A 27,915-nucleotide genomic window follows, 5' to 3' on the forward strand; every position below is an offset into this window, starting at 1 on the left:
TAAAAAGTTTGCTTGCACAACGTTAATCATAAAAGTAGCTTAACATCCTCGGACTCGACAAATGACCGATGACCTAGCAGTTTGGTCCCTTCCCCCCTCTTTTAAACCAACCAACTCGACAAATTCGGAAATGTCACAGACCCCGGAATCCACTAGAATGGATGTTGCATTTTCCAGTTTTGTATGTTTTGCATGATCCATGTCCTTCATTTTAATTTCTTGTAGTTTGTTGAGGAGCTACACATTCCGGAACTTTTCTTTTGTTCAGATGTGAGGCTCCTCAACTAATCTGCTACTAAGTCTATTCGTCGACAGTATTAATATACACTTTATATAAATTTGTAGGCTTCTTGTTCTCTGTTTCCCTACTTCGAAACTTATCTTGTTCTTTATATCAATATGATCAGGGGCTTTTTATCTAATACTTCACTTTCAGGGCATCACATCTTTTTCCAAGTAAACTTCAAGAGTGGCGTTCCGTATGACTTTCTTTGTCTGTGATCATCTGTAACTTTCAGCGTGCTTTCTTTGGAGTCAACAGACGTTATTAGACATAAATCATCTTAAAGTTGTGTCTCATAATACAATGCGAAGTATCTGAAAAAATCGAAAATTTGCTAATGCATTTTCACAAAATTACTTAATTTTCAAGTCAGTAGAGCCCCATTTCTCTTCACCGTATAGAAAATAGGAAATTTGCTTACTCGAGTAATGGACAATATTCTCTATGAGGCCACTGTCACCTAAAAACATAGATAAAAACTACTGTAAAATTTTTCTTGTGGTAAAAACTGTCAGATGACATTCCAGCCCCTCAAATTTAGCAATCAATGTGGACTTTTCGCTTAATCGTTCTTGTCCACTAAATAATACCTGGTATCATACTGCAAAATCCGAGGTGAGTTTTTGTCATTCTTTGCCCGTTCTTTTCTTCGATGGATAAAAGATTTCTAAGCTGTTCTGGATTCTGAAGTCTTAATAAGCTCTTGTTGGTGTAGAGAATCTGGACGTTCGTGTGTGTGTGTGTGTGTGTGTGTGTCTGTGTGTGTGTTTCCTCACCATAATACAGCATGTAACCTTTCCCTCAAGTACCTATGTAATTATAATAGCATCACATACACTGGTGACTCAGACATTATAACCATCTGCTTGGTAGTGCTTTGGGCCACCTGTAGAACGCAAAACATCAACGACTGTGAGTGAAATGGATTCGACGAGTCCTTGGTAGGTTTCCGGAGGCATGTGGCACCAGATGTCTTACACACAGGTAACACAATTCCAGAAAATTACGGGCCAGATGTGTTGCATATGATTCAGACCAGGCGAATTAGTGGCTAGGACATTAACGTCAGATCCCTCGTGACACGAACAGTTATCCTGTTGGAAGATGCTATCGCCTTTGGTGAAGACATCAAGCATGAAGTGATGCAGATAGTCCGTAATAATGTTCACGGAATTCGCAGCACACATGGTGCCTCCGATTAGTATCAGAGGTTCCTTGGAAGCGCGGGTGAATGCCCCCTGTAGCCTGTAGCATAATACTGCCCCCATTCCCGCGCTTTCGTGGCGCGACGCGTGTTTCGAGCAGCCATTTGCTCGAGTGATGGCATGTCCGGGCACGGCAATCGTCCTGGTATAAAAAGAAACGTGATTCATCCGACCAGGCGAAACATTTTCATCGACACACGGTCTGATCTCGATGATCCCGTACCAACAGCAATTGTAATGGACGGTGGCGTTGGGTCAACATGGGAACACGTTTGTGTCTGCTGCAGAGTCTGATGTTCAACAATGTGTGCTGAACGGTGTGCTCTAAATCGCTTGCACCTACGACAACACGTATTCTGTCATCAGATATGGCACACATAGCAGCCTATACTGCTTTACAGAGGATGAGGAGTTGACGTCCTACACATTGTCGCCTACTCGCGGTTTCACCGTTCCTCAACCACTGTTCACGACAGCAATACGCAAACAGCAGACCAGCTTCACCATTTCCGACACGCTCGTTTCCAGCTACCAAGCCATAACCATCTGCACTTTGACAAAGTCGCGTGTATCAGTGGATTTCCCCATTTCGTAGCCTAAAAGATACCCCGTTCGGCTCTACTGCACCCATATACTTTCCTTAAGCTGTCCTCACACGGGACGAGTTAGGTGTTGGACATGAGGCGGTACAAGTTTTGGGACGTAACTTACTGTTATTTCACCTTGAGGAGGAGGAGGAGGAGAAGGCGGCGGAGACATTGTCAGCAACCTTAAACGAAACGTTGAGCCGTATGAGGTAAGAACCTTCTCGATGTCACAAGGGAGACACCACTCTGGATATCGTCATTTAAAGCCCATATTTGATGAAATTTATAGTACTGTGTAACTTGCATCGTGCGAATACATGCTGTTTCAAAGAACCAGTACATTGAGGATCTGTCGAATATACAATTTATTGTAATGAGGGAAACGTCCCATTGGTGGTTAAAGAATTTTCAAATTTGGTTTTTTCATATTGTAAATTTTGTGTCATGAAAGTATGCCGTTTTAATGTAAACGGCACATTAAAGATTCATAGAAAACGCGTTGTTCTTGGTAGTATTTGTTATAATTAAATGTCAGTTAATAACATATCACTAATTAAAGCTTCCGTCATTGCTTCTCCGATCTATAGATTGAACAGTAAGGGTGAAAGATACCATGCCTGTCTTTACACAGTTTTTGATACGAGCTCTTCGTTCTTGGCCTTCCATTCTTATATTTTCTTCTTGGTTCTTGCACATATTGTATATACCCGTCTTTCCCTATACCTTATATCTGTTTTCCAGAATTTTGATCATCTTGCACGATTTTACACTGTTGAGTGCGTTTTCTAGGTCGACAAATGCTATAGATGCCCCTTAATATTTCTTAGTGTTGCTTCCATTACGCAACGTCAGTTAGGTTAGGTTAAGGGCCTCTATGGTGCCTTTACCTTTCCGAAAATCAAACTGATTGCTATTTAACAGCTCCTCCATTTCATTTTCCATCTTCTGCGCATTATTCTTGATAGCAGTTTGAATGCATGAGCTGTTGATCGTGTGGTAGCTCTCGCGCTGATTTTCCTTATTTCATATGGCCGGTAAATCACGCTACAGGGCAGTAGCCTGGATCAAACGGTTGTAGGCAGATGCGTTAATCACTATGCCAACCGGGTACAGCGGCTTTGCACAACTGCACCGACAACCCTACCCCGGCGATCTGGTCCAGAGTGTCCTTGTGTGAAAAACCACCGAAGGACTGTGAGCCGGTGTATCCTGGCCTTGGTGACGCGTCAGCACTGAGGTCGGGTGACGAGAAATGCGAGCCTAGCGCGATGTCCTCCATGAGGCGCGTGGGCACACGGGCAGCCTGCGTGCGGTCCAAGGTCGCCTGGCGTATCTGCCCGCCTGCTGGCCAACCTAGACCAGTCCTATAGAGCCAGCATACTGCTTTGTTTACACGCCCCTGTCACAGCGTTAGACGGGCTCGGAGATTCAGCAACTCCCATCTGACTCCGCAAGGCGTCGTGCGGTGTATGGCGAAAGGCACACATTGTACCTGTGTTATTCGCTGCCTCCTTCAGCTATGCCCCCCCCCCCCCGCCCCCTTCCTCCACCGGCCACGTTTTTCGTATTCAATTCTCTGACTTCACTGAGGTGGGAAAAGTCATGGGACCGCAATATGCACATATACAGATGGCGGTAGTATCGCGTACACAAGGTATAAAGGGGAAGTGCATTGGCAGTGCAGTCATTTGTACTCAGGTGATATATGTGAAAAGATGCCCGGCGTGATTATGGCCCCACGATAGGAAGTAACAGACTTTGAAAGCGAAAGGATAATTGGAGCTAGATGCATAGGACATTCCATTTCGGAAATAGTCATAGAATTCAGTATTACGAGATCCACAGTGTCAAGAGTGTGCCGAGAATGTGCCGGCCGCGGTGGTCTCGCGGTTCTAGGCGCGCAGTCCGGAACCGTGCGACTGTTACGGTCGCAGGTTCGAATCCTGCCTCGGGCATGGATGTGTGTGATGTCCTTAGGTTAGTTAGGTTTAAGTAGTTCTAAGTTCTAGGGGACTGATGACCACAGCAGTTGAGTCCCATAGTGCTCAGAGCCATTTGAACCATTTTTTTTTTGTGCCGAGAATACCAATTTTCAGTCATTATCTCAGGCTATGGACAATGCAGTGGCCGAGGCCTCACTTAATGACCGAGAGCAACGACGTTTGCGTAGATTTATCAGTGCTAACAGGCAAGCAACACTGCGTGCAATAATCGCAACATGTGTGACTAACGTATCCATTAGGACAATGGGGCGAAATTTGACGTTAATGGGCTGTGGCAGCAGACGACTGGCGCGAGTGCCTTTGCTACAGCACGACATCGCCTGCAGCGCGTCTCCTGGGCTCGTGACCATGTCGAGTATACCCTACACTACTGGAAAACCGTCGCCTGGTCAGATGAGTCCCGATTTCAGTTGGTAAAAGCTGGTGGTAGAGTTCGAGTGTGGCGCAGCCCCACGAAGCCATGGGCCCACGTTCTCAACAAGGCGCTGTGCAAGCGGGTGGTGGTTCGATAATGGTGTGGGCTGTGTTTATATGAAATGGACTGGGTCCTCTGATCAAATTGAACCGATCATGGACTGGAAAGCGTCATGCTCGGCTACTTGGAGACCATTTGCAGCCATTCATGGACTTCATGTTTCCAAAAAACGATGGAATTTTTATGGATGACAATGCGCTATGTCACTGGGATACAACTGTTCACGGTTGGTTTGAAGAACATTCTGGACAATTCGAACGAATGATTTGGCCACCCAGACCGCCCGACATGAACCCCATCGAACATTTATGGGACATAATCGAAAGGTCACGATTTATTGAGTCCATGACGCGTCGAGTTGCTGGATTATTCTGGGCAAAAGGAGGTCCGACAGGAGATTAGGAGGCATCTCAGGACTTTTTCACGTCAGTGTATGTGCGGGTAAGTCTCTGCATGAGTCCGAATATCTTTATTTTAGCGTCGTGGTCATTCCACCAGATGTATGCCGGGGGAAATAGTATATTTCATGACTCGTTGCAGAAAATGGGCTCTTGCAATTTTATGAGTAAGTCTCTCCGTGATGCATAATCTCTTTATTGTAACAACACCGTCCATTGATAGTTCCTATAATATCTTCATGCAGACTAAACCAACCTGTGTCTACTCGTACCGTTTTGCTTTGAATATTTTACGGATTTATTGAATTCAACTTCATAAGAGTTCTAGACCGACGAACAACTCACAAGAATTAGTCGAACGAAGGTTTTGTGCGCGACTGCTTTCGTGCTGGAATTCTACCTCCCTAGAATTTTTCCTTGAGTCTGGTATCTGCATTCACCAAAGCTAGATCTATTTGGTCGTTTCACTTTAAATCCCTCAGGACAGTTGCGTCTAGTGACCTGAAGGTCATAACTGACTCTAGTTATTGGTCATCGATCGTATGGTCAAAAATGTCGTATCCTTGTGTCTACTTACGCACATTACTTTTTATGTTTGGAATAAGCAATCATGCTTGCACCATGAGCTGACCATGTATAAGTCTCGCTGCATTTCGAAACGAATTTGTAACGATGTCAGCTACTTGTACACAACGACGTCTCCCTCGTCCTGGCCACACATTCGCTAGTGACAATGCCTTTTGATTAATAACACCGTCATGAGTCCTGTAAGCAAAGAAATCTTGCATATTACCAAAGAAAAATCACCAAACGGCCATATATTTTCAGAAGTTGTTATTTTACGTATACGACAAATTTCGGCCTCTCATTACTGCTATATTCAGGCCCCCTATCCACGCCTTGCATAGAGAATCAGATACATCGACGCATGCATAATCGGAGCTATCAATACCTGGATTCCGTGAATTTTTTATGGAGTGTGCACTTCGAAGCTTCCAGTCCGGCATCGTCTTCACTTATTTATTTATTCGAGTAGCCCTTTTAAAGGGTACGATAAATCAACTTTGGTTTTGCTTCTTTGTATATAATTTTAATTGCTACCAGACTTCCTTAATCCGTCGAGAGTGTCGTTTCTTTTCTTTGTGGATCTATTTCCTACCTTTTGCAGACCTCTTTCTTTTCTGAAAGCCTGCCTTTTGTATTGCTTCCCTAAAAAGTATTCTGTTATCTATTGTGCCCTTTATAATTCCTGTATTTTTCATATCTTTTATCTTTGTCAATTTCTGTGAACCATGTGGACTTGCATTTTTAGCTGTTTAGTAAATGGAAGAGCTGCTTGGTTAGTCTGTTATTATACATTCGGTATATGTGGCTATAAAACTAGTCTTCTTTTCCTCATTACATCATTTAGCTCTTCCATTTTCAGATAGAGCTCTCTGTTTCATCTTAATGTGTATTAACGTAACTATTACTTCTTGGTCCCAGTATTTTCCTTAGAATTCTTCTTTCAACTTCTTCCAGTTCTTCAAGCCCCCCAAATCTTGTTCATTTAAGTGTTTCTGCAGCATACAGTGTTTCAGGCCATCCAGTGTTCGATAGTGTCGTAGTTTTATGTGCCCTTTCCATTCTATGTACTCTATTGTCAGTGGCTATTTTTGTGTTGCTCGTTAGCCATTATTGAAAAAGAGTTTGTGTTAGAGATTGCGTTGTTATGAATTTTAAGATTTGGAGGGGCATAATTGATATCTGTCACGAAATATGTTTTTTGTTTTTTCAAATGATATTTTTAGTCCTATTTTGTGTGCTTGTTTCTGTAGTTCTGTGATGTGTTCCTTGGCACTATCCAGTGAGCCAGTAATTAATGCCACAACATCTGCAAAAGATAGATAACCTATGGTGATTTTATTTGGGTTTCTCCCTAGTTGAACACCCTTAGTATCGATGGATTTTCTCCATTCTCTCACTACCTTCTCTAATGTGCATTTAGAAAGTAGAGGTGATAAACCATCTCCCTGTCTTTGTGCAGATTTTATTTCAAAAGGTTTTGACAATTCCGCCACTAACTACTACAATGATCACAGGAGCATAAAAAGTTGATCAAGGGTCGATTAAAATAGTCACCTTGTCGGAAGAGTTGCATTGTCTGTTACATTACTGTATCCGGATACGCAATGTGATGATTGTACCAAGGAGTCTCCACTTTGCACGAACTGCAGCATGTACATAGCTAAGTGCTGACAGTATTATGTTTTTCGGGATACTGACACGGGCATCTCCAGCATCTTGTTGTAATACAGCACACTATGATAAGTGCGGATTTCGTCATTGTTGCTGCTGATAGCTTGTTTCCTTCCATGGTTCATGTCTTCTTTGGCGGGCATATTTTTCAGCAAAGTGCTTTGCCCCACTGTGCGGCTTGTCTCTTACTGCAGTTGGTTAAAGGAACACGCTGACGAATTCCAGTCCGCAACAGTCGCTTGATATGAACTCCATCTGTCGCATCTTGAGTGTAGCCGATAGCCAACTCAGAAAATCGAAATGATTTTCCCTTAACAGTGAAGTCTTACAGAAAATACTTATAAATGGATAAGTTTTAGAAGTCCTTGAACGTGACAAGGAAATACCACAGGGAAGCCAGTGGGCCACTTAGGCGTCAGCATTTGGCGGCCACGTATAGCAGTAATGCTACAAGCTATGAAAACAGAGTGGTCCAAGGACATTACAGAACTGTGTATGTCATATAGTGGGGTTGGACTTAGATACACTGACAGTCCCATTTCAAAGCAGACGGAATGGTACTAGCCACTCACCGTCTCTTTATTAAGATTATCTGTGTACTAATTCTCGGCCTTTTTGGTGTGTTCAACTGTTTCAAGCCAGGTAGAGACGGAGCTGGAACTGTTTTCTGAATAATTTTAGAAGTTGCAAAACACTTCTAGTTGACGTTATTTCAAATCACTTTCCAATCCTTACCTTCTGTAATAAGGGATTTAACATTATAGCCAGGTCAAGTCTCCCTCTCACATGGCCAACCAGTTAATTCTGTTCCCACGAACCGCGTCGACCACTCTCAGGCAATACTCATGCATGGGGCACATCACACATACTCTCTGCCGTATACTATGCTGTAGCTTCTACTCTCAACATAGAGTAAAATAAGTAGGTGTATACTTTATAAATCAGCTGATGTTCTGAAATATTCCTGCTGTTTAGTTCCTACATTGCACCGGAGGTATTTACTTGTCATTATGTATTTGAAGACTTACTACGCCTGTAAGGAGTCTGCCTTGTTTTAGAGTGGTATAATTTTTTTTACTAATGCTCACACAGATATGTATTATTCGAATTATGTCGCTCTTCACCGGAAATAAATTTGTTGTGTTTCCTTGAACGTATCAAAATATATCTGGATTGCCGCGAGATCAATCAGCACCTCTTGACGAAACATCGTAATTCGCCCGTCCTGAATGGACTTGGATATTTTATGGACTGTTAATCGTGAAAGATAAGGCTGTATGATTGTGTGTCGCGCGCATGAAGTGCTAATGTACCAGCAGTACAAACCTTGTCAGCGGACACCGTGTTTCCTAACAGGGAGTAGGCCATGAGGGTGACAAAAAGCGACGACCTTTCGACGAACACCAGTGAAGATAGGTAGTAGCCTCGTACATAGGATGTCTTCGTCACCACGTCTATTTCACTCCTGCAAATGAGAGCATGGTTCAAACGTTGTCATTTTAATAGGGCTAGATGTTGTAAAGATGAATATAAATAAATAATAGTTGTGATTCGGTTAATAACTGCAACAAATAATAAAATCAGGAAAAGAAGGCAAGTAAAGAAGAAAAACTGCTGCAGTAGTAACAGTCATTAACTATTCTCGGAACAATAAATAGATTTTTTTCCCGTTGTGATTGCTGTGATCTGTGTTCGTGGACTAAAAAAAATGATCTTTACAGACTAGTCTGGTATTTGTAACCATTATCGCAAGTCTTATTCAGAGTCTTTAATTGAAGTGCTCAATACAGATGATAAGAGATCATGCAAATTATTAAAACCTGCGTAAAATATACAGGAGGAAATCGTAAATAAGAAAAAATGATTATGAACAAAAGGCGTATGAAGACGTCAGTTTTACATCGAAAGCCTGCGAGAAAAATTAATGGACTGACAATATCCATTGAGAGAAAGAATGTGTGTTTTGAGGCTTTTCACCTTCTGGCTAACGAGACAAGTTTGGCGAATGGCTTCTCCCACGCATACATCTTGATCACTTGTATGCCCGACACGATCTCGTTCATCTGTTTCATACGTTCATCCGTTCGCACAGCGATCTGTTTCCGTAGCCGTGAAGTTATTCTTCCCAAATAACCTGGAAAAGAAAGGAAGGTTGCGATAAGACTGGCAAAATGCTTAAGATCTCGTAGATGTAAGACAGAACATTTCATCTGAAGGCACTTTGTTGGTTAAATATATGGAACAGCTCGTTTTGTCATAAGTGTCGTGATTGGATTGTGCTAGTCATGGTACATTCGTGTGTAAGGAACACTTCTGTTATTCACTTATGTTTCCCACCTATTTTTCTGTGTAGCCATGGGTTCCTCCACATGGAAATAGCTCCAGCAGAAGAACGGACATGTCGGACGGCCGTAGCTCACCTTGACATAGGAAAATATATCAACTGACTTTTGTTATTGCTTTGTTTTCTATATTACACTAAATGTTAATTTCTGGATGATGCGTATTAATTCCAGGACCAAAGTCGCTTAAATTTTGCTTTAAGGAGTATTTACGTGTCACTAACATTTGCCGTCGTGGTTTTCCTCCGCCATGGAAAGTTTCAGACGATCTAATCCCCACTTTTCAATTTTATTCAACTAATTTGGACCATAGTCGTTGCATTGCAAAATGGTTCGAAAGGCTCTGAGCACTATACGACTTAACTTCTGAGGTCATCAGTCGCCTAGAACTTAGAACTAATTAAACCTAACTAACCTAAGGACAGCACACACATCCATGCCCGAGGCAGGATTCGAACCTGCGACCGTAGCGGTCGCTCGGCTCCAGACTGTAGCGCCTAGAACCGTACGGCCACTACGGCCGGCGTTGCATTGCAGTATATGTTAATAATGACATTCGATCAAATGTCGTCACAGATTTTATACTGTTCAAATGTACTCAAAAGAATAGTACTATAATGAAAATTATTTCTGTACTGAATATGTCAGCTGAAAAAGCAGTCATAATACGTTACTGTGTTTCACGTTTGTGCTGTATCCGATGACAATGAGAGGTAGCAGCTGCATAAATTATTACTAACCTTATATATGCTCGCTCCTGGGAGAAAAACTGTAACATTCTCAAACCATAATAAAACATTTATCCGTGTCAGTCACGTAGTTAATAATTTCAGTTTCCCAAATAAGACTCCAACGTAAACAGAATGTATTGGTTTCGAAAATTACCAACAAATCTACTTATGAAATTATGCAGACTTCTGACTTCGTCTAACATTTCCTGTGAAATTGTCACCAGAGTGTAAATCATGAGATTGCAAAATAAATCTGGTCTACTAGACGCAAGTTACATTGCCTTTGTCGTCTGATGGTGCTATCTTCTTCATATTCCATGGCTCAATCGTCGTCATCCGGGTACGTAATTTCGCATATAACACCGTTGCAGTTTAATGCAAACGGTAACTGCTATGGTTATATATGAGCAGTACTATTTCTGGTGCAACAGCTCACGAACGATTTCAGTGACTGCTGAAAGACTTCCTCTCAGACGCCAATGACGTCTGCTGATTAGTCACAGATCCTGAAATTCATTTATCTTAAAACTCATTCGACTAAGGCGACACGTGACTGAAACGTCTGTGAGGAGCTGAATTGACAATCAGGCACTCACAGAGCATGTTGAGATTGAAGAGAACGAGTCGAATTCCTTCTTCGTGAAAGTTTCTTCCTGCAGCCAACCAAAAGCGTGTTTCACTTTCTTCTGGCACTGACATTCAATTAGAAACTTGGCAGATGTTGATGAAACCCTCCATAATTGACACTTTGAGTGCGTTTTTTCCGCATATATTGTACACTGTACCACGCAGTGCGGTTCTTCTGGCAAGAGTAACCTTTGTTATATCGGTTGTGGGTACTGTTCTGCAGGTTACATGTTAAAGCTCGTTGCTGTCCTGTAACATCACCGTTCTGGTTGTATTATTCTCACACAGAAAAAATTTACGTTATGTAAGAACAAGAAGAAGAAAGAGAGTGTCCACTGTAGTGAACACAGTTCCACCTGGAAATGAAATTTTCCAGGGCACCACAAAATGATTCATATCGAAGGTAAGTTTTTGTTTATTTTGACCCCGTGGAAACAGGAACTATTGTCAAGCACTGATATTGTGCGCGACCGAGCTTGTTATAGATTTTAAGTGGCTAGACCTACCATTAGAAAGCTGACGGCTGGTAAAAGAATTTTAACGAAACATTCAAAAGAGCCGCATGTTTAAAGTGTATACCCTAATGACTCTCACCCGCTTGTGTTGTGATGATGCTATTTCGTACTGACGGTTGTCTAGCATAACGAAATAAACGAAAAACTTACGTACAGTGTATGTCTGAAAGCGAATTGCTACACTACAACCTGTTGTACAAACGGAACGTGAACGAATAAATAGTAGAGCAGCGGCAGAAGTTTGAGACCCATACTTTATGAAATATATTGCTCAGTAAATTTGTGAATATATCTTGGACTTCGAATTTTCCTTTTTTTAAACGTGTATTTCATCTCTATAGTGCATTATGTATTTATGAAAAAGTCTTTTTGGGTTTTATTTAAGAAGTTCTAAGAGGCACTTCTCCATGGAATACCAGACATTTTATTATCAACTTTCCGGTCTGTTTTTTCGCAACTGCATTTCTTTTGAACAAGTGACTGTGATTCGAAAACATCTTGACGAAAAATTATTTCCATACCTGTGGTGTTCACACAGTGCAGAGATCGTAAAATTGTTTGGCTAAATATGCCTCCGTTTCTGTCGAACAGGTAAATTTATTACAAACTTGTGTACAGGAAGATGCAACTGATACTTTGTATTCCATCATTTATTCGTTTTTTAGCAGTTTTATTCTGTTGGACGATGTTTTCAATGATTTTCTAATTTTCCGGGAATAAACTTCTTAGCAATTGTTTCTTAACGTTAGGAAGTTTCCTGATATGTCGCTTCACATCTGCCTATAATTAGTCAACACGATTCGCGTAAGGTTTACTGCTTGCCAGGATATTACTTATAGCTGGATTTCTTTCGGCTGTGTAGGATCACTTCTCGATTTCTGACTGAGGGCCTCACTTGCATGAAGGCGAGGCTCTAGTTTGAAATGATTTTTTATACCGATGTGTCACCTTTAAGCATGTTGAGCTACAATGCCGTGTAGCATACTTGTGGCGAAAGCTCATTTTCAAGCTTTTGTTGATGTTATTCTTCCTTCGTTGTTGCATTCAAGAACTTTTTCCACCATCGCGTCGCGCTCCGCTTAGTAATATCACGTTCCACACAGAAACGGGTGTTGGGTTCTTTGCAATGTGTTGCAGAAAAAAAGGGTTTGATTGCTTTTCTTGACTTTCAACAGATATAACGTCTATTTTCCATCACTGTCAAGACTGATTACTGGTTGAAGATATGTTTAAAACAAGTAGGGGATAGTGTTGTACCATGGAACACTTCTCAGATTATTGCCTGTAGCCATCCCTGTAATAGAAGCTTAATATGTTTTCATCCCATTTCTAACTATAGTATTCACCTTTAGTGTTCTGCAGCCTTTTTTTTTTTTTTTGAAATTACAAATATTTCCCCGGAAAAGTAAGGGTTTTCGAAATGTAAAAATACGAACCAAGGGACAACAGTCATGTTCCAATCAACAAATATTTTACTGAAATCTGAAAGTGTTGCAATCGAGAAAATCTTGTCAGTATTGTATTTAATCGTCTATCTGCTACATTATTAATGTACCATACCCCAATAATCAGTGAGTGTAAGCAAGTATTATCAAAAACCGGTTTCAAATTAAATACATTCGGAAATAGAAGCTGTTAGAAACTGACAGAAATTTATTTCCACTTTCTAGATAGGTAAAATCGTTATGACATTAAAGAAACTCACTTCATTTGCAAACATCACATGTTCCTTGGCAGAAGACCTACTTCCGTTTCAAGGTACAAGATAGTGTAAGACGGCCGAAGTATGGCTTAACCGTTCACGCTTCATACAGCTAGTCCTAATACGATACAGGACTTTACTCACCATAAAAGTCTGTATCTGAAGAATTAATAATATCTTCTAAATAGCTACAATATATCATACACCACTTACATGCGTTGAACTCAAAATATTTATAAATACTGCTTAAAAGACAACCTCTCATCACACAAGACAGAAACGATAGAAACGGTCTCCAGTGCGTATTCCTTCACGTGACACTAAATTCGATCACTAGACTGAAATAACTACTGGAAACATCATGTGCTCCCAGGTACACTATCCTCAAGGCGCAACACTCTTTCCTACCCATTACTTCACATTAGAAAAGCCGTCAATGACAGAAATAATAACGTTATTATAGAGAAATTAAGGAATAATTTTTTCAATATACATAAGGTATGAATGTGATGGGTAAGAAACTCATTTTTATTGTATAGTTATCAAGAACTAGTTTTCAAATATTAAATACTTCTGTTATGTTTTTAACTGTCTGCAATTAGTGTTTATTATCCATTGGGGTACCTGGCGGTGATGGCGGTGTAATTTATATTTACGCTCTGTCTAACAAACATTCAGTCATCATCTCCTCATATCAGAGTAGGCGCTTCACAAGTTGCTGACAAACTACTATGACTTAAGTATGGTCACGTACTAAACAATGAATTAACGAGTGAGCAACTGAAAGGAGGAATGTTAACAAAACTAAAAAATATCGTCAAAATCAGCAAAATAGGATATTCCAGCTATTTCAACTACCTTTATTTAGATCGATTTTAAAATGTTAAGAAACCATGCTTTAGTCTAATAATTGTAACATTATTGTATCAGTCATTTCATTACAGAAAATATCCGTCTAGTGACTACTTTATATCAGTTTGAACCACATGCCCCTGACGTGTAAACGGTGTGCATTAATTTGGAAAACTGTCATCTAAGCTTGTGAACGTTGTCCACAGTGAAAAATTTATGTTGTAAATAATTTGTATGTAAATGGTGTTTTAAGAGAACCTCTTAAAACTGAATGGGCAGAGGTACTGAATATGGCTTGTGTGTACCTTGTTTACGACTTAACGTTAAACGGTCAACCACACTAGCACTGGTAGGTTTACGTTTACCACGGTGCTGTACAGGATGTGATCTAAGAGTTAAATGCCTGTCTTCCTCCGACTAGGGAACGACTTCACGTAGCCCCTCAGGGGGCACGGTTTATGAGAAGCGGTGTCGCCTGAGACTGCTGGCATAAACGTTTGGTGGAGCTGAATATTTAAGTGTAAATAAAAACATATCGAAGTGAACGGGTATTGAACCCAGGATCTCCGATTTTTCGAGTAAGCTGTTAGTCACTGCGCTACACATGTCTCTTTTTGCATCCATCAATTTACAACAGTTTTGACCATTACTTTTTTTCCACTCGTTGCATCAGCCCAAGTTTTCATCTGCTTAAGAATTTTTCTTGTTTAACCTAAGAAAGCATGATGAAAACTAATGCCTCAGAATCTTTTTATGTGACAATCTTAAAGCTTTTTAAATAAAACAAATTTTATTAACGTTCTAAATCTTTATCCTTCATATATAATATATATTTCTCAACATAGTCAGTCCGCAGCTCGCGGTCTAGTGGCTAGCGTTACTGCCTCTGGACCACGGGGTCCTGGGTTCGATTCCCGGCCGGGTTGGGTTTTTTTCTCTGCCCGAGGACTGGGTGTTCGTGCTATCTTCATCATTTCATCATCATCTTCATTCGTGATAGTGGCTAGATTGGACTGTGTAAAAAATGGGGCCTTTGTACGGGCGCTGATGACCGCGCAGTTGAGCGCTCCATAAACCAAACGTTATCATCATCTCAACATAGTCACGCTGACGACGAACACATTTCTCTCAACGAGATGCCAGTTTATTGATACCATCACTGTAGAATGCTTGACTTGGTTGACGGAGTCACAACCTTACATCTAGCTTCCACCGCTTCATCGCTATCAAAAGTCAAATCCTCGAAGGTGTTCTTTAAGTTTTGGAAACAGATGAAAATCGTATGTCCCACACGTTGAGGTTAGCACCATAGTTTCCTTAATTATGAGCACAAACAACCCAACGTTACACATTACTGATGTGGACACAAACATTGCGGTAAAAAGTTTTCATTCTTCTATGGATTTCAGTTGGAGGTACGTTTTCTGCGGTTAGCAACTCGATTACAGCATACTATTTCTGAGGCACCAACATAGTTATGTTACACACCGCCATGTTACATGGTACATTTCTGAGTCCTCTGACCCCAGATGGCAGTAACTTGCGTCAGCGAAGCGGGAAAGTCGAGCGAGTAATATGCAAGGCATTTCATATCTCAGCCGATATTGAGAACAGGATAAAAAACTCGGAAACGTTACTTTTCAGGAAGCGCTCGTAAATGGTTATTTTATCGTACCATGTAATTTGCATTACACGCTTTGATGGAAGTACTGCAAAAACATCACGATTGCAATGTCACGACTTGTTGACAGGACTTTAGACAAGTAAGATACTCATTATCACGGAGGCCAAGTAATTATAATTGATTGCTTCACTACACTCGAAAGTGATTTTTCAACAGCTATAAAATCTTTAAAAACGGTCAGAACCTTTTATCAAACATTCAGTTCCTCAACGGTAGATGATGATGATGGTGGTGATGATATTTGATTTGTTGGGCGCTCAACTGCGCGGTCATCAGCGCCCGTACAAAGTCCCAATTTTTACGCAGTCCAATTTTCTCACAATACAATCTAGCCACTGTCACGAATGATCCGACGACAGAAATCCGCTCCTTCGTCACGGAGCCATTCATGAACCGCTGTGTGAACGTGCTCATCATTGAAAAAGATCCTTCTCCTTAGATATTCTTTCAGCTTGCCGAAGAAGGGAAATCGCACGGTGCAAGATCTGGACTGCATGGCGGAAAGCTTCCACATATCCCTTCGAAAGCGTTGAACTAAAGCTTGAGCTATGCACACCTTGTGGGATGTTGCGTTATCGTGCAGGACAACAATGCCTTTGTTTAATTTTCGCGGTTGTTGTTCCTTATGGTGTTCGCAGCGATATTAGTGCTGCACAGTTCTAATCGGTATTAATAGTTGTGTCGTTTACGAAAACTCTTGTGTATAGATTCCTTCATAGTCGAAGAAAACAGTGACCATCATATTCCCTGCTGATGGCGCAGATCTGCTTTCTTTCCGGTGAGGCGACGAGGCTTGTCTTCATCACAAATGCTAATCTGCTACGCAATGCCTACAACAGTCACTCTGCGATTTTTGCGAATGAGTTCCTCGACTGCGACATTGTCGTCTGTGGCCGACCTCAATGGCCTTCCTTCCTGATCAGCGTCGCCAGCGTCTGTGCGGCCCTGGTCGTCTTGTTAACACCAGTTCCACTACAGCTGGACGCGACATTGCACATAGTCCATATAGCGCCAAAATTTCACGGATAATCTGTGTGCATTTTAGACGCTTTGCCCATAACAGTCGTACCGTTCTGCGTATTTCAGCTCTGGAGTACGTTTCCAGCTGTACCGCCATTTCACTCGCACACTGTAATTCACCTGTTATCTGTACCGTAACAGAAATATGTCTGTAGTAAATCCAGAACGAGTACTCTCTTCTGGCAATGCGCCACTCTTGTTGCTCAATGCTCTTAGGATGGGACAACATATGAAGCTTACTTTCTGAAAACCCTACGTATTTTAAGACGCCATGACGTAGTAGTGTGGCAGTACATGATGTTCTTGTGGCTCACTGATGCTGACTGCGCCTCCTACGCGTTCATGGAGAAAGTAGCTTGTTTTGATGAAGACGAACTCATTAAAAAATAAAAAAACACTATTTCGTTTTGCGATGCTGTGGAGGATCAATATGTGCCCAAATAAACAAGTCACAACTCAAAACGTATGTATTAGGTAAAATTATTGTTTGTCTGTTATAGCCATGCATCATCAGAGGTTGCTTACGAAACGTCAGGACGAACGTTAAACAAACGGTGGCCGAAGATCCTGTGACAGAAACCAACAGGAAATGCATCATACATAGATTGGTTTTGCCAAGAATTCCAAAGAATTCTAAGTATATGCTGTTCCGGGTGATACACACACAGAGCTCGACGTGTATCACAGATCAGTAAATAGTTTTCTTTTTAATTACTAGCTTCTGTTGCGATTTGGGTTATATTTATAACAGTGTATCCTCCATAATTATGATACCACTTTCTATCGATCCTCTTTTTTCAGTTGAGAATCTAGTTCAGTGTTTTAGCTTCCTTATATACACTGTACATTTATCATCCGTACGAGTAAAAATCTTTAGCGATTCAATGATAGTTAAAGATACCATCTTCACTCTCCGAGAGAAATGCAAAACATCTCATGGTGGCGAGCACGAGCACAGAGTGTTTCCGGTATCCGAGGTTTCACTACCAAACTCGACATTGGTTTAGCAGTAGTGGAAAATGGGTCTCTTCTCCCCTTAAGTGGAGAGCGAAAGTGGCCCCCGGAGCTGGCGATCAACGAACACTCGCGTTTGGCAGGGCGGCCATTCGTAACTGCGCCTGTGGCGCCGCCAGCGGCGGCTCCGGCGCCAGATTTCTCCGGCGCGGCGTTTCACCGACAGGCGCCAGGGCTGGCCTCGTGGGAACGTAACATCTGCCATCGCCGTGCGCAGCCCTCATGTTTAATTTATAATACATGCGAAAACGAAATTTATAATTGTGCGATAATGTGAATGGATCACGACACGGCATATGATTCTACAAAACAACCGAACTAATCCCCACGCCTCTGCGCATATCGCTAAAAAAAATCCTCATTAATTCCTTTCCGCTATAATGATTTGTAATATTTAGAATAGTGTACAGATGCTGTAAATCGACAACTCCGCCACTAGCAATACGGGCATGCTCGGAGAAAGACATTAGGCAACAGTTCTGGAAAAAAAGCATTAGTCAACTGTAAATTCTATACTAGCAGAGATTATACACCACTGCACAAAAAATTACAGACGAAATTAGGGAAACTGCACAGTAGACTGACAAGAGAAATTGACTTAGGAAAGTTCACGATGACAAAAAAGAAATTGGCGTTAATGAACAAGAAGTCGGAAGACAGCACGATATAATTTTTAAACGTCTGTATTCCCTTTCCCTTGCTTCATTTGTTTCATATTTTCTTCTTTCGTCAAAGTGCTTACAAAACCAGTTCATCGGAATTGATACTCTTTAAAAGAGATTATAAAACGAACACCAACGAAGGTAAAACAAGAGTAATGGAATCTAGTCGAATTAAATCAAGCGATGCTAAAGGATTAGGAAATGAAACACTAAAAGTAGTAAATGCTATTTGGGCAGAAAAATAACTGATGATAGGATATAAAACTCAGTCTGTATATAGCAAGAAAAGCATTTCTGAAGAAGAGAAATTTGTTAATAGCAACAAAAGTATTTCTGAGGAAGAGAAATTTGTTAATATAGAATATAAATTTAAGTATCGGGAACCATTTCGGAAGGTATTTGTCTGGAGCAGTGTTCGGCAAATAACGGCTAGCGAGCTACATGCGGCTCTTTTGCCCCTTGAGTATGGCTTTACCACAAGGTACCACGTGCCGACGCGCACGCACACTGCGGCTGAAACTTCGTGATGCAGTGTTCCCTAACCACTTCTGCTCATTTAGGGGTTAAGAATTTTTAACCTGTCTGTACGCGCGGGGGAGGCGCGTGCGATACGTGCATGAGCTGAGTGAGCCAAAAAGACAACATTCTCCTTGTGCAGTGGTTAGTGCTGGTTGCGTCCTGTATTTTACCAACCAGCTGCAAATTTCGTCAAGTATTTAAGAATTGTATTTGTTTTGTGTTGGTAGCGTTATCGTTATAAAATGAAACATTTTTAGGTGCATTGTTTGACGTGGTTACAGAGAAGAAGCAAAGAAAAATGGAACACGGAAACTATGAATTTAAAGTTGAGTGGAGCGAGACTTTCGCATTATTCAAAACTTGAGTGACCTTCCGACATTTCCTATTTTTCATGAAAAAGTGACTCACAAAAAGAAAACAAATTGGGAGGAACACTTTACAACTAAGAAACTGTCGTTGATGCAAGAAAGAAACCAGTTGAAGAACTTCAGAAGAGTCAAGAAAAATCATGTTATGCATTTAATTACTGGACACAATCTTGCAGTCATGTTAATACTGCAAGTTCTGAGGTTATACTCTGAGGTTACGAAGAGAGGAAGACCATATACAGACGCGTAAGAAGGTGTTTTGTATATACAGCGGAAGAGCTATTTCAGGAATTTAAGAACAAAGCAGATATTCTAAAAAAAATTAAAAAGTTACTATCGTCTACTAAAACAGTGAAGATACAACAGGCAGAATGTTTTCGAACATAATCAGCCAGCAAGTCGAAGAGCTCACCTGAAGATAACTGGCAGGTGTCCATTTTAATATCGTGGAGTGAAGTTTACGACGACTGGCTGCAATCCCGAAATCTCTTCGAGCAGGTGAAGGAGTGTTGTAGAAAGTGTAAAACTAACTTAGCAGGGTGAATGTGGTCCTTATCAGGACTGTTACGAAAGGAGAAGAAGAATTCCTTTTTATGTAGGTACATACTACATGACAGTAAATATGTATTGCGGGGTATATGACATGTAAGTAGGATCTGCACCAATAACACTACATCTTGCCACAGCAAAACTGTAAATCCCATCACATTGGTATTTGAATACGTACATTACGAAACTTTTTACTGTCTAAAGAGCAATTCTGTACTTTTGCCTTACGAAGTATGGCGAGTTTTTCTTTTGCTTATTCTCTGTCGCAAAATGAAATGAAATGTGCGTAATGCATAAAGCCTTAGAAATATGCCAGTCTTCAATAATTGATGCATTGTATTGATAAATCCCCATCCTGCCGTGTAGATTCAAATTTTCCATCGTTAGGGCAAATGCTAGGATGATTCCTTTGAACCAGATATACTAATATATCTTTCTTTGCTCATTCGGTGTGCATCACTGCATCATTTTCCCGCATTAACACGTACTGAAGAAGACAAGGCGCTAAGTAGTAAAGCGCCATACACATGGTCCTCCCCTTCAAAATAGCGTTTTATTTTAGAGAGAAGAACATAAGCTCACAGAGCGGCGACAGAGGGATTTACGCAAGATCTCTATCGCAGCTGTGTTCACTAAGATGGCATATTACAGTTCAAATTTCCGTCCGGTCCTTCCAGGTGAGGATATCTTTGGTTTTCTCCTAAATCTCTTAGGCGATACTTTCAACCAAGATGGGTCGACTCCTGCGTCCATCATTGTCTAATTCGAGCCAACTCTCTCTGTCTAAAGCTCTCTGTGGCGAATGAATGTGTAACTAACATTCGTTTCTTTTTTCCAGGGGTAGCTGGTTAGAATGCCGTCAACCAAAAATTCTTGCCAATAGTATTTGGAGGATATGGGTACTGTAGAGTTCTTGAGCTCTAAATCGAGCACATTTGTCCTGGGTCAAATTCCAGCTGTGTGCATGGTGTCGTATTCACCACAGACAATCATACGATTTGGCTGAATGTCTCAAACATTCTGTTTTCAGCGTCATAATCCTTAGCAAGCTGTGGATTCACTAGACATGCCGATATGAACTCTTCGTAGGAGGCAAATATCTGATTGTAACGTATCATACAAAATTTACATCGCACCATGTCTAGAAGCGAATTAAACACTATCAGCGGGAAGGTATATGACATGTAGTTTCAAATGAATGAACATAAAAATACGAGTGCACACCATACGACTAGCGTTACTCTTATCTGCAAATGACAAGATAAAAACCGTGTGAATAAAATTAATGTTATATGCGTATTTCCTTGTCGCCTATCGTGTAGGTTTGTAAAGTATCCATTATGGATAAAAAGAGAGCCAAGAGAGGTCTCCTAGTGAAGTGTGACGTCCGCCAAATTACAACGTCGCCAGCCAGTGGCTATTTTTTTGCTGACGACGTGGGTGACGAAACTTCGGCGTCCGATCTGCTACACAGTGATAACTGGCTTCACCTTGGGAACGGCAAACACCGCGTTACGTCACAATGCCTGCAATTACCCTTTCCCAATTGCGCTGCGCGCAACTCAAGTTTTGTTTCCTTCCGAGTCAATTATCGACGAGGCGTCGATCTTAAACGCCGTCGTGGCTTTTACGGCCCCCATATTGCCATTGTCCGAGATTTCCCAGGATATTATGTGAACAATAATTCTGTACCTGCTGAACCACGTCTGCAGTGCTGATATTCCGAGAATTACACCACCCTCTGGTAACTGCCGCGCAATTGCATAACCTCTTCAGCTGGTAGAGCTCGATGTGGTGCTAGGAAATCCGAGAACAGAGAATTTCTCGATTCCATGTTGTCGGTGTTCTAGAGAACTGACGTATTCCAACACTACATCCAAGAACTAGACACCTTGGTCCACGTTCCGGGTCGGCTTGCATCGCCAGTACACGAGATCAGAACGATAACTGCTTTTACTTCTGCTCGTGGTAATTTCAGTTCTCGAATGTGTACTCGTCTCCATTTATTTCCAGCTGCCTCTGACTACGGGGAATTCGGACGACAGCTTTCACTTGTTCACGTGTTATACAAAATAGTGCGTCAAACTTCGAAATGTATTTAAAAATAAAATAGGATCATTAAAACTTTATATTTGCATTAAGATAAACTCACGGCATTTTGCAAAACTGCCCCACTAATTTTCAGACCTTATTACGAAACCACAAGAGGATAAATTACTTTGAAACAACTTATGCCGAAAGACTGCATTACAAGGAAAACAATTTAGCCAAAAATATGTCTTCTTATGCGGAGAGTAAAGTGGAATCTAAAACAGTATAGGATTTACTTCATTTACATAAAACTACTTCGCAAGTACAGCCGACTGCTTGGCTGAAGCATATGGTCCCCTTAACAGCAATCGAGATCTCATTCGCTTTCTCGGTTCTCGAATGTAAGATGTATCCCTTTGGTTCTCGAGGACAGAATTCTCGATTCCTTGAATTTTCACTTCTGTCGATCACTGACATTATGCCTTATACAGCAGCATAACGAAAGCATTGTTATTATTATTATTCTTTTTTGTCAGAATACGGTGACATCTGAAGCTCGACGACTATAGCAGTGATCCAGCAGATACACAAAATCCCAAATATCATTACTTTTGTGTAAACTGCTTGTCGTGGTACTTTTAAGTTTTGAAGTTCCTCTTTCAACAATTATTTGCAGTCAGGGACATAAGTGGTGCTTGCAGAAAAGTAGAATTCAAGGAAAAATGTAATTTCAGTCGTAATTACGGGTATGTGGTATATTCTAATAAGTAAAATGACACTCTTATTGCGGAGAAGGAACTTGATATGATTTAGGATAGGAAACTTTTTTTTTTCCTTGTGCTTAGTTTGTCAGTTAAAAGTTTACATGCGGAAGAAACCATCCTTAATTATTTACAAGTAATACACTTCTAGATTCTTCTCCTGTTTTTCTATTTACAGTTCTAGTTAATATATATATATATATATATATATATATATATATATATATATATATATATATATACACTCCTGGAAATTGAAATAAGAACACCGTGAATTCATTGTCCCAGGAAGGGGAAACTTTATTGACACATTCCTGTGGTCAGATACATCACATGATCACACTGACAGAACCACAGGCACATAGACACAGGCAACAGAGCATGCACAATGTCGGCACTAGTACAGTGTATATCCACCTTTCGCAGCAATGCAGGCTGCTATTCTCCCATGGAGACGATCGTAGAGATGCTGGATGTAGTCCTGTGGAACGGCTTGCCATGCCATTTCCACCTGGCGCCTCAGTTGGACCAGCGTTCGTGCTGGACGTGCAGACCGCGTGAGACGACGTTTCATCCAGTCCCAAACATGCTCAATGGGGGACAGATCCGGAGATCTTGCTGGCCAGGGTAGTTGACTTACACCTTCTAGAGCACGTTGGGTGGCACGGGATACATGCGGACGTGCATTGTCCTGTTGGAACAGCAAGTTCCCTTGCCGGTCTAGGAATGGTAGAACGATGGGTTCGATGACGGTTTGGATGTACCGTGCTCTATTCAGTGTCCCCTCGACGATCACCAGTGGTGTACGGCCAGTGTAGGAGATCGCTCCCCACACCATGATGCCGGTTGTTGGCCCTGTGTGTCTCGGTCGTATGCAGTCCTGATTGTGGCGCTCACCTGCACGGCGCCAAACACGCATACGACCATCATTGGCACCAAGGCAGAAGCGACTCTCATCGCTGAAGACGACACGTCTCCATTCGTCCCTCCATTCACGCCTGTCGCGACACCACTGGAGGCGGGCTGCCCGATGTTGGGGCGTGAGCGGAAGACGGCCTAACGGTGTGCGGGACCGTAGCCCAGCTTCATGGAGACGGTTGCGAATGGTCCTCGCCGATACCCCAGGAGCAACAGTGTCCCTAATTTGCTGGGAAGTGGCGGTGCGGTCCCCTACGGCACTGCGTAGGATCCTACGGTCTTGGCGTGCATCCGTGCGTCGCTGCGGTCCGGTCCCAGGTCGACGGGCGCGTGCACCTTCCGCCGACCACTGGCGACAACATCGATGTACTGTGGAGACCTCACGCCCCACGTGTTGAGCAATTCGGCGGTACGTCCACCCGGCCTCCCGCATGCCCACTATACGCCCTCGCTCAAAGTCCGTCAACTGCACATACGGTTCACGTCCACGCTGTCGCGGCATGCTACCAGTGTTAAAGACTGCGATGGAGCTCCGTATGCCACGGCAAACTGGCTGACACTGACGGCGGCGGTGCACAAATGCTGCGCAGCTAGCGCCATTCGACGGCCAACACCGCGGTTCCTGGTGTGTCCGCTGTGCCGTGCGTGTGATCATTGCTTGTACAGCCCTCTCGCAGTGTCCGGAGCAAGTATGGTGGGTCTGACACACCGGTGTCAATGTGTTCTTTTTTCCATTTCCAGGAGTGTATATACAACTTTGTCTGACAGTATGATAAGAGATTTGAAAATTCGACAACTGTAAATATTACACAGTTTGATATAGATTAATGTATCATACTATGAAATGCTGCTTATTTGTTGAACGCCAGAGACAGATCACTGGCTTGGATTTAACCTGGATGCTTAAGGAAGTCAAGCAGACCGAATGAGATTACTCACGGACTAATACACTGGATTCCAACTTAGGGAGCCCTGGAGTTTAAAAAATTGTGTTGCTTTTAGGATTCCATGGTTTCCCTAAATCGCTTAATGAAAACATGGAACCGTTCATTAAAGAAGCACTCCGACGAGTTCCTACCCAATGCGTTTCCATAGATCTCGTCGTCGATCTGACGTTAAATAATAATTCTCTCCCGTTCGATATCGACAGTGTGGTGTCAAAGGAATCTTCGTGGTATTCGCCTTAAGTGATTTAGAGAAACCACGGGGGTGTTAAAACCTGTTCGGTGAATACAGTGTGATAACCACTGCAACAACTCGCTGCATCTTATCGTTTTTTGGGACAATCTGATTCATCTTCAAATGGGAATGTTTCACGAGTTGCTTATAGCTTGCAACTTGTCGTCTTCAGTAGTAGGGGCACAATTGCTGTTTTATAAATAAAGGATACGAGCTGTGTGTCAAAATATAACCTTAACAATTGAAGAAGACATTTCATCTGAAGATAATCCAAATCGGTCTGTATTAATGGGACAAAACGCAGCAATTGTTTTCCGTTTTAATGCAGTGTAAACTACCCACTTACAGGAGGAAGCACAAGTACGTACTACGCACATACCTTGTACAGGGATGGTGATCATGAAGATGAAGCAGAAGCCGATGATGGCGGCGATGCCGACGTAGCGCCAGAGGCAGTAGGTGACGATGGGCACCTGGATGACGGAGATCCACATCCAATGCAGATACTGCGGGCACAGGTCGAACCGGCTCACGTCGTTCGACATGAGGTTCACGATCTGGCCCGTCGCCGTCTGGTCCATTGAGGCCCTACTCAGCCGCAACACCTGTGCAACGGAAAACCTTTACATTAGTAAATTTACACTCCGTGTCTTCATGCTGCCAAACTGATATATTTTACGACAAAGTAAGTGGTGGGAAATGTGAAAGAAAATTAAAATACTCGATAAATAATGGTCTCCACATCATTCCACACACAGGCAGGGAAGTATTTTAATAATGAAGGAAAACTGTTGTTACAATAGTCGTTATTTGGACATATTTGATGACTTACAGGAATTAAAACTAATGAGGGCAAACATGAAACTTCTTGTCAAAAGACGAGGCCCACTAAACCCTTCCTTGAGGTGGAAATGCATACAACTTCAAAAGTGTACTACATCATTATCCAAACTTTTGACACAACACTAATAGGTAGACACATTAGATATTAACGTAGTGTAGACAAGGAGGTGATTAGAGAAGCACTAGCTGAGATGGTGAAGACGTGAAGGAGGAGTGGTCGTAGCTTTATTAGAAACCAGGAATTCGCCCAGAAAACCTGTACATAATGGCTGGGCGGTAATTTAAACGCGAATCTGCATCTATTCCATAATCCGTAAGCCGCCATAAGGTTCATGGTGGTGGATACCTTGTGGCACTACTGTTCATTCCTAATTATTGGATCTATTTTATGCAAAAAATTGTATTTTCAAAGGCGGAACCTATATCCAATAACTGTAACTTCAAACACAGAAGGAAGACAAGAGCTGCAAATCCAAAAGATGATATTCATTCCCGTTCCACTAGCAAATGGATCAAGGAGAAACCGACTGTCTGTATGACTCCGTACGAGCGCTTAGATCTCTGAACTTCATGGTCCTGAGGCGAAGTGTACATTGCCGGCAATAGAATCATTCTGCAATCAGCTGCAAATGCCGGTTTCTTAATTTTCTCAGCAGTGTTTCGCGAAAAGAACGTCGTCTTCCCACCAGAGGTCATATTTGATTTCACGAAGCAGCTTCGTAACACTCGCGAGTTTATCGAACCTACCGGTAACAAATATATGAGGATGGTTCTGAAATGCATCGATGTGTTCCTTTAATGCGACTTGGTGGGGTCCCAAACACTCGAATAGTGCTCAAGAATGGGTCGCCCTAGTAATACGTACGCGATTTTCTTTAAGTATGGACTACACTTTCTTAGAATTTCGCCAGTAAATCGAAGCTGACCATTTCCCTTCCTACAAACTATCCTAATTGCCGCGCCAGCTCGCTCGTCCTTCACTCAACTGAAACGAAAGACAAGAAGAAAGGAAATGCCATCTACTTAGGTGCGGTCTTTGGAAACCACTTCGTGTTATTTGCTGTGTGGTTCTTGACTTCTTTTGTTGTTAGCTTTACTTTTACCTTTCGATCACCCTGTATAGAGACTAGTACATAAATTTTTGCTGGGCAGAGTTTTTACCACTGTTGTGTATCCTGAATATCGAAACGTCAATGGGGCAATTTAAAGAGGAATTCAGACTAGAAACGAAATTGTTCAATAGTCCGCAGTTACATACTTTCTGTAACTATAAAATCGTGGCGACCAACTGCTTCAGATCGCTTTCGAGTTGAGAATAAACACAATGAAACTAACGAGGAGTAACAGAAAAGAGAATAAAATGTCCTGACTGTTAGCACTTGGTAAGATAAACAAAGGCGAGCGATTACTGCTTTCATGGAAGAGATATCATGCAAGAGACAACATCTAAACGGAGCAGTTTAGTACAAGCATAGAAGGCAGTGTTCCAACAGAAGTTACCTATTGACATTAAACACTGACTTAGAACTGAGGAAGAATATTCTGCGGCATTGCAACGCTTGGAGGTGAAATATGGACAGTTAACTACAACAGAAGAAGCTGCAACTACCTGAATTGCAATGCTACAGAGACATGCTGCAAATTAAGTGGAAAGTTAAAACTAACAAATTAATAGGTAGTTAGAACAGATTACAAAGACACTGGGCATCCCATCCTCGTCTCGTTAGTGTGGTAGTGGGAGAAACAATGGAGAGGCGATAAAGACAAGGCAAAAGCAGTGCCGATAATTGAAGACATTAGGTTTAACACAATGTGTAGACTTGTAAAGAGGTGACACAGGCTAAAATGGAGAAGAACGGAAAATCAAAGATGAGTTATTGATAAAAGAGAGGTAAGGCATTCAAACAGAACCATACACATCTGTAGGTTTTACTCATATGCACATATCAGGATGAGACAAAAGTCTCTCAACTTTAAGAGAATCATTAACCAATATCGAGACTTCGGACGTGACTATCGGACGCAGGTGCAGCTGTAGTCGGCATGAGACGCAGCTGTCCTTCGCTATTTACATCAGTGGTATATACTAATGAAATGAAATGTAATGCATATTACATGTTGTGTGTAGTTCAGCTTGATGACGACATGAATTTTCACTCCAAGTTCTTTTCTTATTTTTCTTAATGATTTCTGGTGCATAATAGTTTGGGTTAGGAATCAGAACTGCGACTGGTCAATAAACGTACAATATCTATTCCGTTTCTTTTTTCTCCAAGAATTTATTAATCCATAAAATCTATAAGTAACAATCAATTGAGCTGACAGTACGGCAAAAATACATGTAAAATCGAACACCTTCAAGCTTTTATTTTACTTTCAGGTATATCCTTGCATTTTTTCCGGGCTGTT

General features: G+C 41.7%; 1 protein-coding gene across 3 annotated transcripts in view; it reads right to left on the reverse strand.

Moving 5' to 3' along the window:
- Positions 1-27,915, reverse strand: part of LOC126236342 (ATP-binding cassette sub-family C member 4-like) — a 296,791-nt gene that overhangs the window by 43,902 nt on the left and 224,974 nt on the right. For all 3 annotated transcript variants that reach the window (XM_049945568.1, XM_049945569.1, XM_049945570.1), the window contains 3 exons: positions 25,043-25,268; positions 9,167-9,323; positions 8,516-8,654 (listed from right to left, as the gene is read on the reverse strand). In XM_049945568.1, the coding sequence (XP_049801525.1) occupies positions 8,516-8,654; positions 9,167-9,323; positions 25,043-25,268 (522 nt within the window). The remainder of the gene's footprint in view (positions 1-8,515; positions 8,655-9,166; positions 9,324-25,042; positions 25,269-27,915) is intronic.

Source organism: Schistocerca nitens, chromosome 2 (genome assembly GCF_023898315.1).
Source record: "Schistocerca nitens isolate TAMUIC-IGC-003100 chromosome 2, iqSchNite1.1, whole genome shotgun sequence".
Taxonomy (NCBI): Eukaryota; Metazoa; Arthropoda; class Insecta; order Orthoptera; family Acrididae; genus Schistocerca; species Schistocerca nitens.